The 19665-nt window shown below is 30.9% G+C and overlaps 1 protein-coding gene across 2 annotated transcripts; it reads left to right on the forward strand.

Annotated features, from left to right (window-relative positions):
- The first annotated feature begins 8184 nt into the window (after window positions 1-8184).
- Window positions 8185-18721, forward strand: ninaB (neither inactivation nor afterpotential B). Of its 2 annotated transcripts, none has more exons than XM_011642753.3 (10): window positions 8185-8375; window positions 12796-13049; window positions 13119-13265; window positions 13399-13543; window positions 13706-13856; window positions 16535-16764; window positions 16847-17029; window positions 17113-17550; window positions 17677-17775; window positions 17838-18721. In XM_011642753.3, the coding sequence occupies exons 1-10, from the start codon at window positions 8307-8309 to the stop codon at window positions 18006-18008; spliced, it is 1887 nt and encodes a 628-aa protein (XP_011641055.2). In that variant the 5' UTR covers window positions 8185-8306; the 3' UTR covers window positions 18009-18721. The 2 variants fall into 2 exon arrangements, with proteins under 2 accessions (XP_011641055.2, XP_088933127.1); XM_089077001.1 differs by lacking the exon at window positions 8185-8375 and adding an exon at window positions 11946-12610.
- Window positions 18722-19665: the final 944 nt, after the last annotated feature.

The following is a 19665-nucleotide window of genomic DNA, read 5'->3' on the forward strand; positions in this document are numbered from 1 at the left end:
GGTTCAATGTTGCCTTTAAAATGGTTTCGCTTATTTCATAAGTAAACCTTTCCATGAATGCAGATATCTGTGAGAACTCGCGGACGTGTAAAATTGACGGATGTAATAATATAATTTGATCATTTAAATTTAAATTAAGTTTGCACTGTCGGTTCTTAGATAAGTAATTTCAGTTGTGAAAATTAATCGTTATTTAAAGTTATATACAAATTTTATATGACAATTTTATATGACAAAATATTAATTGGCTATTCGGATAAAACACATAAGTATTGTCGTGTATAGACAGATGTTTAATTAAAGATAATTGATACTTATTAAGCTAGAAGAAAACAGAGAAAGTTGCCGGCTGGTAGCAATGGAAAATAAATATGTACAGCAATTTAGGAAATATTAATACGTTTAAAAAGCAAAAATAAAAAAGCGCAGAGAAAATAATTTTATGCGATTAAATTATAGCATTATCTAGAATTAAGAATTTCTAAAAGATAAAAGAATAATTAAAAAAAATTATTTAGTAGAACTGCCATGAATTTTCGATAAATTTATTTTTTATATTGGATGTTTGCAATTATTTTCACGTTAAACTTTTACTAGGTATTTGTGCAGTGCAAAATCTAAAAAGGAAACAAAGAATTCGGCACTACTCTATCTGTTCTTTTCTTCCCATTGTGAATTGATGCGCGTATGGAGGGTATTCATGCCCTACCATGAATGCCCACCATTAATTAATCGTCTCGAATAATCTTGTTAACGAGATGAGTAAACAGTTCGATAAAAGTATTGAAATTGATGCGCGTGTATGTTACTCAGGAATGCGATGGAGCTTCGTTACTTACAGCAAAGCCGGCCACCGCGAGACAAATATGACAAATGAAACAGTGGAAAACAAGCATGTATCCCCGGAATATACGATATCTCGATATACCGGGTGTAAGCTGTGAGCAGCACATGAGTTGACTTTTTCAATATAATGTGCTCGGATAATTTACTTGGATAATTAATCAAAGTTCAATTGTCAGTCATCGAAAATGATAACTTGTTTTCATTGTACTACGATTGATTCACTTATATAAAATATATTCTCCGTTTTCTCTGTCTTCATTTCTTGCCTTTCAAGCATAAAAAATATATTCGAATAGACTCTCAAATGATCAATTTCCGTAAGCATAATAATTTTATATTATGAATAATTAAAACAAGGCACCTTTGTTTGATTCTTTAAATTTTGAGATATTGATTTAATTTTCACCCTACTCCTAGAGTTTTTTGAAAATTTTCAGCTAATGATGATGTGAAAATAATGAAACGAATAATAAAATAATAAATTTCAATATTTACTATGATTATCGTAAGCATGCTTAATGATAAAACAGTAAATAAAAAAATTACATGAATAATATTAACTTATATTGTAACAAAATAACAATTTTTTAATAAATAACCTATCAAGTCATATCTATCAAGTTCATAAAGTCAAAATTATTCCCCCCCCCTCTTGTGTAAACCTCATATAAGCTCATATAAGCTTTTCAAGCTTAAAAGATAAATAATAGGATGAAGTGGACAAGTGCGTGCGTGCGTGCGTGCGTGCGTGCGTGCGTAGTGCGTGCGTAGTGCGTGTGCGCGCGCGCGCGCGCGCGCGCGTGTGTGTGTTCATGTGTGTGTGTGTACTTTTCTATTCGGTACAATCACGTAATTCGCTCGTTACATAAACGTAAATCATGGAACAACAGAATATTCACTAACGAGGCGCTCCACGCTAACGGTACTTGGAATGAGAAAAAGACCGCATTGTTTTTTGTTCATCGGGTACATAGCGACACTAATTTAACTTTATTGATGTGTGTGTTCACGTGATATGCCTCTTGCCTCGCGAGCACGTGGATAACACGTGGCGTGAGCATGTGCGTTTCGCACTTTTAAGAATGGTCGACGAGCGTTACTGCATTCCGCGCCAAGCGAAGCACAAGACAGATCTGCCAAGACAGACCGGGACTTAACGAGCGACGGCAAACAAGCACAACTTACTTCAACGAATGTAAACGACTGTTTCTCGAAGCAAGTTATTCATTTGCGCTTGTTCGCGCTCGCTTGCGCTCGCCTGATTTTTGAGCATCCGCACATGCGGACACGCATTATTGAAATTCATAAATTTTCCTTTCTTTCAAATGTCAATTACCTCTTTAATGTTTTTTAATGTTTTTTAAACTTGATGCATTCTTATTAAATCTATCTATGTAATATTATATAATTATGTTGTAAAAAATTTAGGCTCGTAAAAGGCCGATCCAGCAATTTAACGTTTAGTCGGTTTTACTCATTTTTCTGTCTTCTACAATATCGTACAATTATTAATGTTCTTTTTTATAATTCTTAATTAAATTGTGTAATAATTTAGTTAATTCCAAAATGTAAAGCGATACAGAAGTACGCTTTTTGACGTGTTACGCTTGTGGCCATTGCTTTGGCTTTTTGTAAAAAAGAAAAGATGACAATAGATAATACGTAGAAAAAGCAAAATATATTCATAAAAATTGACTAAGTAAATTAAGAATTTGAACGTGAATAAAGACTTTCGTTTAAACGTTTACGTTTAAACAGTTTAATATTTGACAAATTAATTGTCAAGATCACTATTGCTCCTCTTATCGTGATTTCGTCTATAACTATACAACAAGGCCGATCCATTTATCGTGGATCAGCCTTGCTTTATTATATTTTATTTCTTGTTTTTTACTACGAAAGCAATTAAGATTATTACGGTTTGAACAAAAGCTCGATCATTGAACGATAACAATTTTAAAATTCGTTAATGAACGTTCGAGCGTGAATAATAATATTGTTTCTCGATAAATACAAATAAAGTGTTACAAAACAATGATTTTATCCTATGCATATGTAAACGGACACATGCGTAGAATATATACTATTATGTACTATTATACAGTATATCTTGAAAATCTTCAAATATTTTGAGATTAAAATATTTCAAAAATAAAATATTGGATTGTGAAAAAAATGTTTCACATAAAAATTGCAAAATTTAAAAATTCTATTAGAAAATACTTTTGGGTGAAATCTAAAGAAAATCATTTAAAAATTTTAGTTTTTTTAGATAAAGCCTATATTTTTATATATAACATTATATACTTATATTTTTATAGTTAACATTAAGATATTTTAAAAATTATGAAATTTATTTAGTTCTTTTCTATTGCAAAATTATGAGTTGTGACAATTCAGATAAACGGATTTACATCACTTTATGTGAGTGCGTGTATACATGAATAATTACTTGCTTTACTGAGAATAAATACAAGTAATAGTTTACTATTGAATATTTACTCCATAATTACATGAATTAGTTGAATAGTCAGAATTTTTATTTGCTTTATCATTTTTATCTATTAGCACGTAAAAATATATTTAATAAATTTTGAATGACAATATCGAATTTACCATCCATTTCGCAATATAATCTCTTCATCATGATCTTTTGCATAATTTCATCTCTATCATCGTTATGTCGATAATATAAACTAATAAAATGTGTCTCTAATATATAAGTATTTTGATAATGCTAAAGATGTATTAAATGTATCATTACAAAAAATAATAATATTTATATTTTTTAAGATAAATTTAAGATAAAATCAAATTATAACATAAAATTGCATGTTTGTCTCTTCTATGTCTCACTCTAAATTGTAAACTATAATTTTTATTATTATAACTATTATTTTTACTCTCAATTATGCAAGCCGCATCCATCCACCATTCTATCTCATTACACACTGTCCCGCTCGCATTCATAGCAACATACTCAAACCTCAAAAACAAAGCAAAGTTCAGGGCCGAATTTTTATGATTCTCTCCCTCCTAAGCTCTTACAAAATATTTTTTATTTAACATAATTAAATTTTAAATAAAGAGTCAAATGACTTTTCAAACAGATGCATATGAACCGATATTTCAAAAATGTTCGAGCATTTAAATATAATATTTATCATTTAAATTTATGTTACATATTATGTATAAAAGTTTAATAGTATCACAATCATCACGCATGAGCAGATAATATCCTCAATTTAATTGCGCCTTCCTAAAATCGATAAAAAAAGCGTTGCAACTTCTATATCTGTGACAAAATCCATGCTTCCCATGCGCGGCAATAATCGAGGAGCAGATTCAAAATATTGATTGGTAATTTAATATATTTTTATTTTATTTATTATATATTTAACTTTATTATATTTTTATTATATATTTAAATAATTGATTAGTTTTTAAGCTTGTTGTTTTTATATTATGTATATTAAAATTTTTTTTTAATGCACCTTAGGTAATGCTAATGCCAATGATACATTTCAAGCCTCATAACTCAAAATTATATAATTAATTACTAAATAACTTAATATTTAATAAAAAATACTTTAATATAATGTTTTAGGAAGCTTTTGAAAATAAGCTACAAGACCATGCAATAAAAACCAAAAGATTTCATTTAAAAAATTTAATTAGATCTTTATATGACCTTGTAGACTTTATTCGATGTCAAACTCTTATCATCATTAGGTATATTTTTTTTAGGTATATTTTTTTCTACAACTTTGCATCTTACATATTTTTCACTATAGTTGATCGTTTTCGAAATATTTCAGCGCTTCCGACTTTATCTTTTGTGTGTGTGTGTGTGTGTGTGTGTGTGTGTGTGTGTGTGTGTGTGTGTGTGTGTACTATACTTTACTTATATTCTTATATATATTTAATTTATTCTAAACGCTATATTCTCTCTTTCTCCAAATCTCTATTTCCATCATACGTCGCTAATTTATATTTATTATATTTATATTATAACTCCGCTCGGGCGGCTTGTCATGGATAAATCTCCCTGCCGATCCCAAGCCCGGATAAAGGAAGAAGGTTGAGCGCTGGGTTAACACCTCGATCCTGCAAAAACCCCATTATTGAGAAGGTCAAAAAAGAAATAACCGGACAGTCTGTATGGCAACGAAATGGCAAGAAGAAGGACAAACGATTTAGAAAACACGACATAAACCTTTTTACTTGGAATGTACTCTCCTATATCGACCAGGAATCCTGAGAATGCTAGTCGAAGAACTGAAGAAATATAGGGCTCATATAAGCAATCCAGGAAATTTGGTGGATCGGGAATGGCATACTCCAACGACCTAGAAATCTTAATAGGAGATCTTAATGCACAGATTGGACAAGAGCAAATTTACTTAGGAGTGCGCGGGCAGGCACAGTGTCCACGAGCGAATTAATGACAATGGAAAGACTCATGGATTTTGCAACATCAAGGCATATGTTATTATGTTTGTATTATGTTTGTAGGGAGTACTAAATTCGAACACAAGAAGATACACAAAATTACATGAACGGGATTTAACAGAGATGCAGGAAATTAAATCGATCATTAATAGACAATCGTTACATATCGAGTCTGCTCGATGTTAGATCATATAGAGGAGCTATTGATTCACTTTTTAGTCGGGACAAAACTACGGACAAGGATATCTATCACTAAATGCGGGCCGTTATGGCTAAACTGTATAATGTTGAACGCCTTAAAATAGCGAGCGTAGAGGAGATGTACGTGACGAATTTTTAAGAGAATTTGTGTGCAACTCAGGTGAAAAACGTGGACAAAAAATGGGAAAAATGTAAACAGTTCGTATTCCGGGTTGTCGAAACATCCCTGGAATTTGAGAACTGCAGGGAGGAAGAATGTTTGGTTTGACTCTGAATGCGAAGAAATAACAGGAAAAATTTCGCATATAGACTGGCGTTCCAAAAGCATAGAACGTGAAGTGTTATGGAGGTTTGCAGGGAAACTTGCAGGGAGTTAAGAAGAGAAGAAAGGAAGATACATACAATAGGAAAAAGAGGGTGTGGATAAGAGCAAATCTCGAGGAGATAGAGCAGCTCCAACAAGCAAAGAACATACGAAAGTATTATCAAAGAGTAAATAAATCTCGAAAAATCTTTAAACCCTTTAGATGTGTCGCATGCAGAGACAAAAATAGAACACTAATAGATAAGCAAAGAATACTAGAGAAGTGGAGACAACATTTCGAGAAAATCGTAAATGGAACGGAGAATCAGAATCTGGAAAGCTTAGAACTATACTAGAGCAACTCTCCTAAAAAACCTCAGGATCTTATGAAGAAATTAAGAGAGCTCTGAACAAATTAAAAAACAATAAAGCGCCGAGACAGAATAGAATATCAAGTAAATTGTTTTACTTTTTACTCCATTTTAGATATGGAGATGGACACTTGATCAACTTGCTGCACGAATTAATTAAGAACATATTCAGGAGAAGATGCAAGAAACGGGCGCGATATGTCCATTACATAAGAAAAGTGACATCTTAAAGTGTGACAATTATAGAGGTATAACGTTATTAAATACGGGCAAAAGTACTATCGAACATAATCTGTGACAGGATCCAATTATATCTCGAGAAAATTATTGGTAACTATCAGTGCGGTTTCATGAAGGGAAAGTCCACAGTCGATCAGATGTTCATAATAAGACATATTAGAGAAAACTCAAAAGTATAATATCACCTTCCATCTATTCGTCGATTTTAAATTTGCATGTGATTCGATTAAAAGAGACGAATTATACGCGGCAATGAATGAACTTGGAATACCAAGGAAATTGGTACGTATGACCAGGGTGACAATGCGTTGTGTTCGAAGAATGATGAAGGTAGATGGAGAAGTCTCACAAGACTTTAAAATTTGGGATGGTTTCAAGCAGAGTGATGACCTATCGTGTATCCTGTTTAATATAGCGCTTGAGAAGGTCATAAGAACTGCTGGCAACGGACAAAGGAACTATCTTGAACAGATCTATTCAAATTTTAGGTTATGCAGATGACGTAGATATAATTGGTCGCTTGATACCTGAAGTCAGGAAAACTTTCTTTAAAATAGAGAAACCTGCTAAGGAACTAGGACTAACAGTCAACAGAAGACAAAAATGACAATAAGCATTAAAGCATAGCATCATCAAAAGAATAGGTCAGAATATCACGATGACCATATTTTCGAGGTGGTCAAGAAATTTGTTTATCTGGATACTCTAGTGAATAGCTACAACATCATAAAAGATGAAATCAGGAGATGCATTATGACAACAAATCGATGCTACTATGGACTGACTAAACAACTTCGATCCAGAGTCCTGTCCAGAAAAATTAAGTGCAATATTTACACAAGACATTAATTAGACCTGTCCTTACATATGAGACGCTCACAAAAGTCGAAGAAGAAATGCTCCTCATTTTTGAGAGAAAAATTCAAAGGAAAATCTGTAGTCCAAAACACGAAAATGGTGAATGGAGAAGAAGATATAAAGATGAGTTATATGAAGAATATAAACATAGTCAAGTACATTAAACTTGCCAGGCTGAGATGGGTCAGCCATGTATACAAGAAACCTAATGACAAACCGCCTAAACAAATCCTGACTCAGAATCTTCTGGACAATAGGAGAAGGGATAAACCAAGGACAGGTGAATAAATAAGAGTGAGTCCCAGTTGTACACAGAATAAATTGGACACAGCAGATTGAATGGATGGGACATAGGTTTAAAAACGGACACAATAAGAAACGGACACAAGGTGGTTGAAATCGGTCACAATAGGAAATGGACACACGGCTGCAATCGGACACGGTAACAATCAAACATAGTGACACACACACACACACACACACACACACACACACACACTCTCTCTCTCTCTCTCTCTCTCTCTCTCCCCTCTCCCTCCCTCCCTCCCTCCCTCCCTCCCTCCCTCCCTCTCTCCCCTCTCTCTCACTCACACTCACTCACTCACTCACTCACTCATTCATTCACTCACTACACATATATCATTTTTCTTTCCTTCACTAATCCCACGTTTCTAAAACGTCCTAGTCAATATTCTTCATTGTCTTCGCTCTTAACAGCTTTTAATTAGCATTGTTATTAAAAAAACTAAAAACCATTTAATTAGTATTGTTATTAAATCGAGAATTAAATTGATTAATTTTTATTCAAAAAGAAATACGGACTGCAGTTTGTACGTGACAGTAATAAGACATACATAATATTGCAGAATAAAATGTGAATAATTTTGGCTAGCATCCAAAATTGCGAGTAAATCGGATCGTTACTGCGCAGGCTTCCACGACTTTGTTAATTCAGTCAACATTCTGTTATAAATTTGATCTAAGGAAAACATCGTCAGTTCTAAGTATGTTGTTCGTCGCATGTATTCTGCATAATGTTCAAGAATTGCTACATGAGAGACACTAAGATGCTACCTTCAAATGATATCGAGAATTTGTTTCCGGTAAGTAAATGAGAGAAAAAAAAAAGAGAAAGTGGAAAGAAAAAAAACTCGATACATTGTTGATTATGTGTAAGAGATTCATTAGGCTCACATTTATTTCTGCAAAAGTATACTTATATGATAAATTTTTCTAAATTATATTTTTGTATTTATTATATGTAAAAAATGTTCATACAAGATTATACATAAATATCTAGGTTTCTTTTATTTATTTATATTATTATTTATTGTTGAATTATGTAAAAATTTTTAAGAGAATAGATGTGATCTTGTTGGCAAGATCAAATAACGGTGATATTTATTACGTTTATAATATATAAAATCAAAAATCTATAATTCATACTAGAAGGCGCTTATTAAATTCAAAAATAAATGATCAGGAGCATATATGTAAGCGAATACAGTATGTTCACGCAAATAGTGTTTATAATTAGTGAAAAATAAATACATAATTAATAAACAACATACGTCGTTTTGATCTTATATTAGGTCATCTTCAATGTAAATTAAAATTAATCAAAAACAAGACTTGAAGAAACATAACGATCTTAACAAATACGCGTCAATAAGTAAGAAATGTTCCGTAAATTTTTTTCGGACAAGATATTCCGTTGGTAAAAATTGTATAAATAAAATTAAAAATAAAATTAAAAAATAGTTACAAATTAAAATTGTATGTGGACATAAAACATTATTTGGCGGAGTCATCGATGATAAAATAAGAGTCGGAAAAACCAAATTTCTGACTCGTGATACGACAAATTGACGCTGAAGTCGATATTGTATCAGAAACCTTGTGTAACTGCATCGTGGAAAGTCTCCAGGCAAATAATATTATATCATAATGCAATGCGACGTCATAATTAAGAGATCGATTATTGGTCCTGAATAATCAATTGAAAATAATGACTTGTGAAAGTTGACCAACATCAAGAAAATAATTGACAAGAATGGCAACATATAAAAATAAGAAGAGATGTAATAATAAAAATGATCAAAATTATGACAAACAATTACAATACCTTGGAGACCGCCAATGTTGCAAGTTGAAAAAGTCGGAAATTACAATATAATATCATCACAATATATGTTAGTTACAGAACGGAACTCTACGAGGGAATAAGACAAAGACCGTGTACAAAATAAAAACTAACAATGAACTGAGTTTGACATTGTGGCCAAACGAAGGAAACGTTCATAAAATATATAACAAGGAGTTAGTGAGAAGAGGGTAAATAAAACATTTATGTTATGGATAATTGTCTAAGGATGTCAAAATATGATTTGTTGAATAATTCCGTGTCTTTATTTAAATTAATACCCTCTCTCTGCTCTTTAATAAAAATCATCTTAGATACCAATCTTTTTTGATAGTTCGGTTCACGATTAAGAACCCGTATATTCTTCCAATCGAATTCATGTTTTAATGAAGCAATATGTTCCGAGATGACCGTATGTTTAGTGCAGTCGTATTTGATGTTGTTCATATGTTCTTTTATTCTTATTTTTAAAAATTTCTTTGTTTGGCCAACATAAAAAATAGTGAGTCTTGTAAACATAGAAAGATCTATACATGTGTCATTTTCTTATTTCGGATCTGTCTAACACTTTGCTCGAGTTAAATGTTTCCACTCTTCCATCTCGCTGAAGGAGCCAAAAAGAAAATAAACAAAGGAAATAAACAAAAGATAGACGATAGAGTCTATCATTTATCTCGGAAACAGAGAAAAAACAAAAAAAGAATAAATAATAGATATCTATTGAAAATGCAAGATTAAAAATGCCAATACTGAAAATCCTATAGTTTACATTATGTATATTACAGATTTTAGATTTCGAGAGAATAAGATCATCATCTCTCTGGAATATCGGTTGTGGGGATTCGAGAATATACATGTATATATATATGAATATGTAATATATGTGTGTCAGTGGAGTGTGACATGTTATTTTAAACACATTATTGCGATAAATATCATCATATGTCTCTATAGTCGAAAGAATAAGATGCTTGCCCAATAAGCAGGAGATTCAGGTTCGATTCCTGGCTGAGATGATATTTTTCGCAAAAATAGTAATTACAAATTTTCACGACTAGTGGTTCGTGGTCTGGCCCCGCCGTAACGCATATCTTGCCTTCTTATACATGTGTATTGGAACACGGTCAGACTCTATCTATTCTGTTTTTCTCTCCCTTAAGAAATAAAAGCATTTTACTCGCGAGTAAAGTGTTTTGTGCGTGCGTGCGTGCGTGCGTGCGTGTATGCGCGCGCGCGTGTGTATATGTGTGTGTGTGTGTGTGTGTGTGTGTGTGTGTGTGTGTAGAAAGGTCTTCTTTAAAAATAATTATTGTGCTAAAAAGTACTAATTGATTTGTACTAATTGATTATTTTTTAATTATTCAGTTTTGTCTGTAATTGCAAGCGTTTGAACAGATAAAACATATATATTCGTGTTCACGTGTATTCATTATCATAAAATTACGTGTTGCAAATATATTAGCCAATTAGTATTATTAATATATAATATTATTTTTAAAATTTGAATATATTATTATGTTACAAAGAAAAAAGAATAAAGAAAAAGATTGAGTTAATTAAACAACATTATAATTGCAAATTGTGTATAGAATATTTTTTTTTATAGATATAATCTATCTGCATGATTAATATAAATAAATATTGTTGATAAGAAAATTTCTTCACACTCTCATTTCTATATACAAAAAGTTTATTTCATTAAAAAATATCCATATCAGAAAATAACCCATTTTGAATTTATGTAAAAAGTAAGCGCTCTTCAATTCAGCCTGTATAAGAGGCCTCACATACATAATGAATTTTCAAATATCCGAAAAGAACTTTATCGCTATCTCTAAATTTCTACAATATAGTTTATAATATTTTATGTAAAGCATTTATGTATTATAAAAAGTATGATATCAAAAAGAGGTGCCAACTTTTAATCTTATGAATTAAAAAAAAAATCTTACAAAGATGAAAAATATTTTATCAATTAAAAATTAATGATTTTACTACTTTTATTTGAATTTTTTTCAAATATGCATTGTTTACAAAATATTTAACTGTATTCATACTTTTGACGCACCCTGTATATTATGACTAGATTCGTATATGTGTGTAAAGCATATATGTGTGTGTCCGTATTTATCTATTAGTCATGTCATATTTATTGTAAATGTAAAATGGTTTATCGTAAAATGAGCGCCCTTCAATTCAACTTGTATAGGGTCTCACATACATAATGAATTTTCAAATATTCAAAAAGAACTTTATTGCTATCTTTATTCTACAATATAGTTTATAATATTTTATGTAAAGCATCAGCTAATTTTTTTCCTTGAAAATCTGAATATTTTTGAATATTATTTTTAAATCTAATCGGAAAGTGGATCACGTGCCCGATTTACATTCACGTGTCACATTTTTCACGTGAACACGATACAACAGGCGGATGCCGAACAGAGGCTTCGATCAACTGGTGTCGCTTGTTAAATTGGATTAAAGCATCAAAGGCTATTGTTGCTTTTAAGGTCAGGAGAACTATGCGTCACGAGGCCACTCGTTGTTAGAACGTATACCACGAATGATGGATTTTACCCACGTAAGAGTACATCAGATACTCTTCTCGATCTTAAGACCGCTCGTGTCGGAATCAGCAATTGAAGATAACGTTGTCGTCGACGAGGAAGAAGTAGAGGAAGAGGAGAACGCATAATCAAAATATATTTTTCATTATATGAAAATTTTAAAAAATATGTAAAAGTTATAATCTCGCGATTATAAATTTAATTTTAATTGTAAAAGTTAATTGTAAAAGTTGTCCAAACACTTAATTGTGGTTATTCGAGTATCTCATTGCGAGCGATTGGCATGATCGGTGTTGGATATAGGAGATTCTTGGGTGAAATTGAAAGTTTCAGTTTTTTAAATAATAAAATATATTGATTTAAAAAAGTAAATGTGTTTTATATAAACATAAGATAATATTTAAAATATCACATGTGACAATCGTATTATTCACATTAAATAATGAATTAATTAAATAATGAACTAATCTCTACGAAAATATCTACGAAATATCTACGAAAATAGATTATGGAGTGCGTTAAGTATCTCGTAACATCGTTTGATAATTCGTTACCTCGTACATTAAACGTTTTAGATAATTTCGAACACGCAAAATGTGGGAAGTTGTTGAAATCGGAATTTTACGTAAGTCTCCTCGCATGGTCCTTTATTTAAATAACAAATATTATATCTTGCAATGCAAAAGATAATTTACTCAAAGTTAATTCGCCTATTAATATTAATTATTTAAAAAATTAATATTAAAATTATGATTATATTAATATTAAAAATTATTAAAAATTAATATTGTTAATATTATTATTTTGTAGCATGATAAAAACAAAAATGAAATACCGAATAATATGGGAGGCGACCACGAAGCGAATTACTATACCAATTGCGACTCCTCGGTATGGATGAGGAGTTGCGAGAAAGAGGTAATCGAACCTGTACAATCGACAGAGATCACCGGTAACATTCCCAAGTGGTTAAAGGGCACTCTGCTGCGAAACGGTCCAGGCAATCTAAAAGTGGGCGAATATCGCTTTCAGCATCTCTTCGACAGCTCCGCCTTGCTGCATAAGTGTGTTTTACAGGAAATTTAACAAAATCTGACGACTCCTTTTTATTAATGTGAATATAAACTGCGTAGATTTGGTATCGCAGACGGAAAAGTCACCTATCAGCGACGATTCGTCGAGACCGAAGTGTACAAGAGAAACATGGCAGCTCAGAGAATAGTTTTCAATGAATTCGGTACCTCTGCAACGCCGGATCCTTGTCATACTATATTTCGCAGGTAAACAGAAGAAAAAAGAGAGCAGAGATAATTATAACACACAAAATAAAGATAATCTTGGCTGATTAATGGAATTTCCAATATTTGCAAATCTTTCTTTCTTTTTCAAATTATTTTCTAATTGATTTCTCAGAGTTGCCGCGATATTCAATCCGAATCAAACGCTCTCAGACAATTCCATGATTTCGATATATCCCTTCGGTGACGAATATTACACGTTCACGGAAGCACCAGTGATGCATAGAATCGATCCGAAGAATTTAGAGACGATGGGCAGGGTAAACGCTTTTTTTTTAAATATCTCTTACTTTAGATTTAAATTTAAATAAACACTTTAACTATCATTTTCTGATACCAATTGTAAAGTCTAATAATAGTTTGTTGCTATATTAATAATAAATTCTAGTTGTTAAAATTATTTTTCCATTCGTGTTTTGCAGATAAATGTGTCAAAATATGTCAACATTGTAAATCACACTTCACATCCTCATGTTATGACCGACGGTACGGTTTACAATGTGGGCCTAAGTATAACGCCGATGGGACCTCGATATAATATTGTGTGCTTCTATCCTAGCCGCGTGACCATTGGTAATATATATATATATATATATATATATATATATATATATATATATATATATATACATACATATTTTTTTGTAATAACCTAAAATATTCGTGATATATTGAATTAGGGAAAAAGTCTTTTTACAAGTTGAAGCATAATTAAACATATTTTGAAACATATTTTTTAAATTATTTACAAACTTTTTATTAAATCAAATATGTGCCATTTTGATCGACATTTGATCTTTTGCTATTTTTCGGGTAGAACCATTATTTCATCGGTGTAGAACTTCTGTGATTTCTCGGCAAAGAACCGAGATAAATGATATTCACAGACTTCTTTTGAAGTCAGGAGTTCTGCAAAGACCGAAACAAATGGTAATCGGACGGTGCAAGATTAGGATTATACGGTGGATACATCAAAATTTCCCAGCCAAGCTCTCTCTCAATTTTTGTCGAGTTATCAAAGATAAAAATTGTGTGTGGTCTAGCGTCATGATGGAATACAACGCTTTTTCCATTGATCAATTCTGGCCGCTTTTTCTGAATGGATTGCTCCAATTGCATTAGTTGTTGACAGTAAAGATCAGAATCAATTGTTTTGCCTGGCGGCAATAGTTCGTAATGGATGATTCCTTTCCAGCCCCACCAGATACACAGTATCATCTTCTTTGATGTCAATCTAGGTTTTGCGATTGTTTGTGGTACCTCGTTTCGACCACGATCTTTTTCGAACATTATTATCATACATTCGAACATTATTATCGAACATTGTTATCCACTTTTCATCTCGTTATCCCGTTATCAGTTTTTTTTTTCAGAAAAAGTTCAATTTCGTTTCGTTTCAACAGCAATTCGCAAATGGAAATTCGATCTATTAAATTTTTTACCATCAAATCATGTGGCATCCAAACATTGAGCTTCTTTATGTATCCAGCCTTACGCAAATGCTGCAAAACGATTTTATGATCAACGTTTAATTCCTTAGCTATGTTATAACTGCTCACATGATGATTTTCTTCAATTTTTAGAGGATTTCCTCGACATTTTCCAGGTCGACCAGAACGATGTGTATCTTTGATATCGAAATTTCCATCTCGAAATCGATGAAACCAATTCGCTGCTGTTTGTCTAGTTAGAGCATCCTCTCCATAAACATGACAAATTTTTTCTGTGGCTTGCGCAGCGTTCTTTCCTTTTTTATAATAAAAAAATAATATAATAAAATAATATAATATAATAAAAAATATTTGAAATAAAAAAATAAATCCAAAGTTAGTAAAAAGTTAATTTAATTGCTATAAATTAAAAAAAATTATTTTGCAGTAAAAGAAATAAATTAAGTTTTTTAAAAGTTGTAAAATATTTTGGGCAATTATTTAAAAACAAATAAGAAATTAGACAGTAAAATCGACAAAAATTAATTTGAAAATATTAATTTTGAAACAAAAATAAATTACGTTTCTTAAACTAGACTAGTATCTAGAATCTAGTTATATGAATTTTATATTTATTTTTATCAATTTTTCTTAAAAAATAGAATAAATATTCTAGTCTAATATCAAAGAAAATTTTTTAATAATATTTATTTTTACTATATGGAGAATAAAAAAATATTTTTGTATCATAAAATTGATCAAGCCGTATTTTAAATATAATCGTCGTTTTACTCTTTTTCTAACTTTCTTTTGCTCGATATAAAATTACTTGTACAGGATACTTGAACTTCTGCAAAGCAAGTAAAAATTAAATAAAATAGCATGTGTTATCATTAAAAATTGATTTTTTTATATTAAAAATATTAATATTTTAGAATGAAAGAAGTTATCTAAAAGAGTTATCTATTAAGTGATATAATGATGATAAAATCAGTGTATAGACAATATTTAAATTCTAAATCGATATAATGCATAGTTTTTAAAATATTATTGCAAAAAAATGGAAAATCAAGTTTTGAAAAAAACGCTGTTAAAGATTTAATACGATGTCTACATATCAATCATTTATATTTATAGTATCTATTTATAGAAATTGCCTGGATTGTGGAAACAAATTTCCAAGATATATTTTCTTCAATTTTCTTTTGTCCTGTTTTCTAATAGCTTTTTTTAAACGTTTCTGTGCGTCAATATTGGCGTTATAAATACGGTTATTTATCCTTTTCGTTAGAGATCTTTGCCCGATTGATATTTGCAACAAATTCCATTATTATATCATGACTACTATTGTTATTGCCAAATAAGCCACAATTTCGATTACGCTACACATTATTTTGAGAGCTATTTTTCACATATTGTTGTTTCTCTTTATACATATTAAATCTTTATACATATTTTGAATTCATTCAAACATCTTGTAGCATCTTGTATTAATAAATAAAACATAATAAAAAAATCAATGCTACTAGTCAGAATGTGTATCTAAACATTCACATAGCGGAATTACATGGGGTTTATAATTCATTTTGTCTTCGTGCACTGATTGATATTATTTGTTGTAATAATCTAGAATTTTTTGGAACTTTAATGTAAAAATTTTTAAACATAGAAATATATATACTTTCAGTAAATATAATAAAACATAGCCTTTTTTGACATTATAATCCCGTAAAAAAATTGTACATATTCAATACCTTAGATCATTATAAATTCAAATGTTTACATTGAGCACTTTAGTAAATTCGAACGTGATTATTTTAGATGATTCCGGAGAAGAAAAAGAACTCTCCATGTTTGATCAAGCGACAATAGTAGGCGGCGTGCCTAGCAGGTGGTTATTGAATCCATCGTACATGCACACTTTCGGCATCACCGAGAATTTCTTTATCATTGTTGAACAACCACTAGCGATCTCCTTCGCAAGGATGACTATGAACCACTTCAAGCAAGAACCGATGATAAACACATTCAAATGGTATGAAGATGAAAACGTAGGTATTTGTTAATAAAATTAAATTGCTAATTAACCTAAATCACCTATTAATAAATTATAATCAATGCTTTTATTATCAGACACTTATCCACGTGATCTCAAGGGAGACGGGTCAGATGGTGACGACATTCGTTGCGGAGACTTTTTTCTATCTCCACATCATCAATCAGTTTGAGACTCGTGATAGGGAGTACATCGTGCTGGATATATGTTGTTATCGAAATCCGAAGATGTTGGAGTGTATGTACATCAATGCGATGAAGGTAAGATATTCATAGGAAAGTGTCATCGCACTGAAGCATGATCTTCCTATAACGACTTTAACGATACATTTATGTTAACGCAGAATATGCACGGGGATGCAGATTATTCGAGGCTGTTCCGCGCCAGGCCGCTGCGTTTTGTACTTCCAATGGGAAAGCCGAACCCGAACACATCACCAAAATGCGATCTCATCACGATTAAGATGGTGCATCAGAGCTTGAAAGTGTTCCGTGATATCGACGGCGGATCTGATTGTAAAACGGATTACGAGATCAACGACAATGAAGACGACGTTAAATATAATGACAAAGCCGAGTACTGGCGAAAGGAGCACAGAAGCGTTCTACAGAAGAAATCGTCTACTCATCGACTACCCGACGGCAGGATCTTAGTGAAACCCGAGCTTCTCTGTGATGTCGGTTGCGAGACTCCACGGATAAACACGGACTCCTACCTCGGTAGAGAATATCGATACTTTTATGCAATCTCCTGCGACATGGATCTCGATAATCCCGGGACGGTCAGTTTATTTTACGAACTTTTAAAATAGCACGCAAAATCTGCGCACATGTCATCTAATTTAATGCCATAAGAAGTCTTTTGAAGCGTTTCATTCGGTATAAATAAAATTAAATTTTATTTGTAGCTCATCAAAGTCGATACACTTCGAAAGACTAAGAAAATGTGGTCGGAAAAAGGTGTTTACCCTAGCGAGCCAATTTTCGTGCCGGATCCCAATGGAAAGGTATTAACAAAATTGCGAAAAATAAGAGTATGTCAAATTATATTCGCTCTTTTAATGTCTAGAACGAGGACGATGGCGTAGTCGTGAGTTCGCTTGTCTGGACGGAAAGAGAGACCCAAGTCGGCCTGTTAATCTTGGACGCTGTGACATTTACAGAAATCACGAGGGCTACTTTTGACACACCCGGACCAGTGCCTAAATGTTTGCACGGCTGGTTCAGTCTGGATAAATAATCGAATGCGAAAGAAACTATTAAACAAACATATAGTATTTTCTAATTGAGCGGAGAAAGACTATTAATCCAGTTTAATCTCTTTGTTGCGATTTAACTTATTTTTTTATCTCCTTTTAATTTTAAAAATTAGAAAAAATAAAAAGTAAATTAACCAAGATTAAAGTTAATCTATAATACATTGATAGAAGTAAATATTAAATAATATTTAACTAGAATTAAGGATTAGATTTATCATCGCTATAAAAATGTTAAAATTCGTGACACATTAGCGAATTATTTTTAACTATATATAAATTATTTCTTTATATAAATTATTTTTTTAAAGAAATTTTTGAAGAAAACATTTTTCTTTTCTTGCTCTTTTTAGAGCAAGCTTTTTAAAATAAATTTAATATAACCATGTTATATGTTACGTTACGTCTAGTAACGTTGACGATGCGATTAGGTGCGGCATATTCACGTATTCATATAGATATGTCAATATATTTTCTGCATTCTCTAATGCGAACTACGTTTTGCATGTTGCAATCTATGCAAACGGACAAATGGACTTTTAGAATCCGTAACATGACATCGCAGACATATCTGCTAACAGGATCTCTCGAGTTAAAAAAATCTATGCGAAAAATTGTAAAATTTAGCGATAGATTTTTGTGTATACAATACGCTAATAAATCTTTCCACCTTTTTAAGATTTAGGATGACATCAAATTATCATTAGTCTTATTATTAGAAACTTTCTATAAGAGAACTTTATGCAGGATAGACGGAATTCCTAACAACTTGGAACAACAACTAACTTTAATTCGTTAAGAATTAAACAATTTAACTCTTAAAATCAAAGATTCACTCTTCTAAAAGATTTTGATAAAGAACTAATTCGAGTGAGAGCTCATGATTTAACTCAATTCAGTTCTACTCAGTTTAGTAAATTGAATCAAATCATTCGGTTCAATCAGTTAGTTAAGGATATATATCTATTTTTATTTACAATAAAAAAATTGTGAAAAATTATAGATTATTCTACATCGTATTTAAAGTTAACACAAAAAAATTTTACGGCGTTTTAGAATTTGAATAAAAGTTATTTAAATATGAAATATAAAGTACAAATACGCTTTTAATAGAAATGTAATTAAGAAATAATGACAAAAATTTCAATTTTTTATACAAGTATTTTAAAATAATTTATATAAAATTTTATTATAATGCAGAGACAAATTGTTCTGTAAAAAAATTAAATTTTTATTAAGAGTACAAATAAAACAAGTAGTGATTCAAAGTGATAAAATTAAATTTTTATTTACAGATCAACTAATCTCTACAACATTTCAACGAAACTTTACATAAATAATCGTAAATATTTAAAATACTTATATTAAAAAATTGAAATTTTTGTTATTATTTCTTAATTACATTTTAATTAGAGCACATTCCATTTCTTATACATTTATTTATATAATTTTTGATTCTGTTTTTATAATTTTTAAAACTGCATTTTAGATCGCGACTAAACTTTTTTGTACTATGTTTAAATGTGATTTAAGATATTTTTTTTAATAATTTTTAGTTTTTAATAAGTTTTTAATAATTTTTTTATTGTAAAAAGTATAAAAATAGATGTAATCCTCAAATTAGAATCTGTCACTTACGAT

The sequence above is a fragment of the Pogonomyrmex barbatus genome, unplaced genomic scaffold (assembly GCF_055798465.1).
Source record: "Pogonomyrmex barbatus isolate J1 unplaced genomic scaffold, ASM5579846v1 scaffold2, whole genome shotgun sequence".
Classification (NCBI taxonomy): domain Eukaryota; kingdom Metazoa; phylum Arthropoda; class Insecta; order Hymenoptera; family Formicidae; genus Pogonomyrmex; species Pogonomyrmex barbatus.

What these genes read in the sequence shown, in the direction of transcription:
- ninaB (XM_089077001.1), top strand. Translation starts at nt 12,494, where the DNA reads ATGGAGTGCGTTAAGTATCTCGTAACATCGTTTGATAATTCGTTACCT. An exon ending in TCCTAGCCGCGTGACCATTG is followed by an intron (nt 13,857 to 16,534) that starts GTAATATATATA and finishes TGATTATTTTAG; the next exon opens with ATGATTCCGGAGAAGAAAAA. An exon ending in AATGGTATGAAGATGAAAAC is followed by an intron (nt 16,765 to 16,846) that starts GTAGGTATTTGT and finishes TTTTATTATCAG; the next exon opens with ACACTTATCCACGTGATCTC.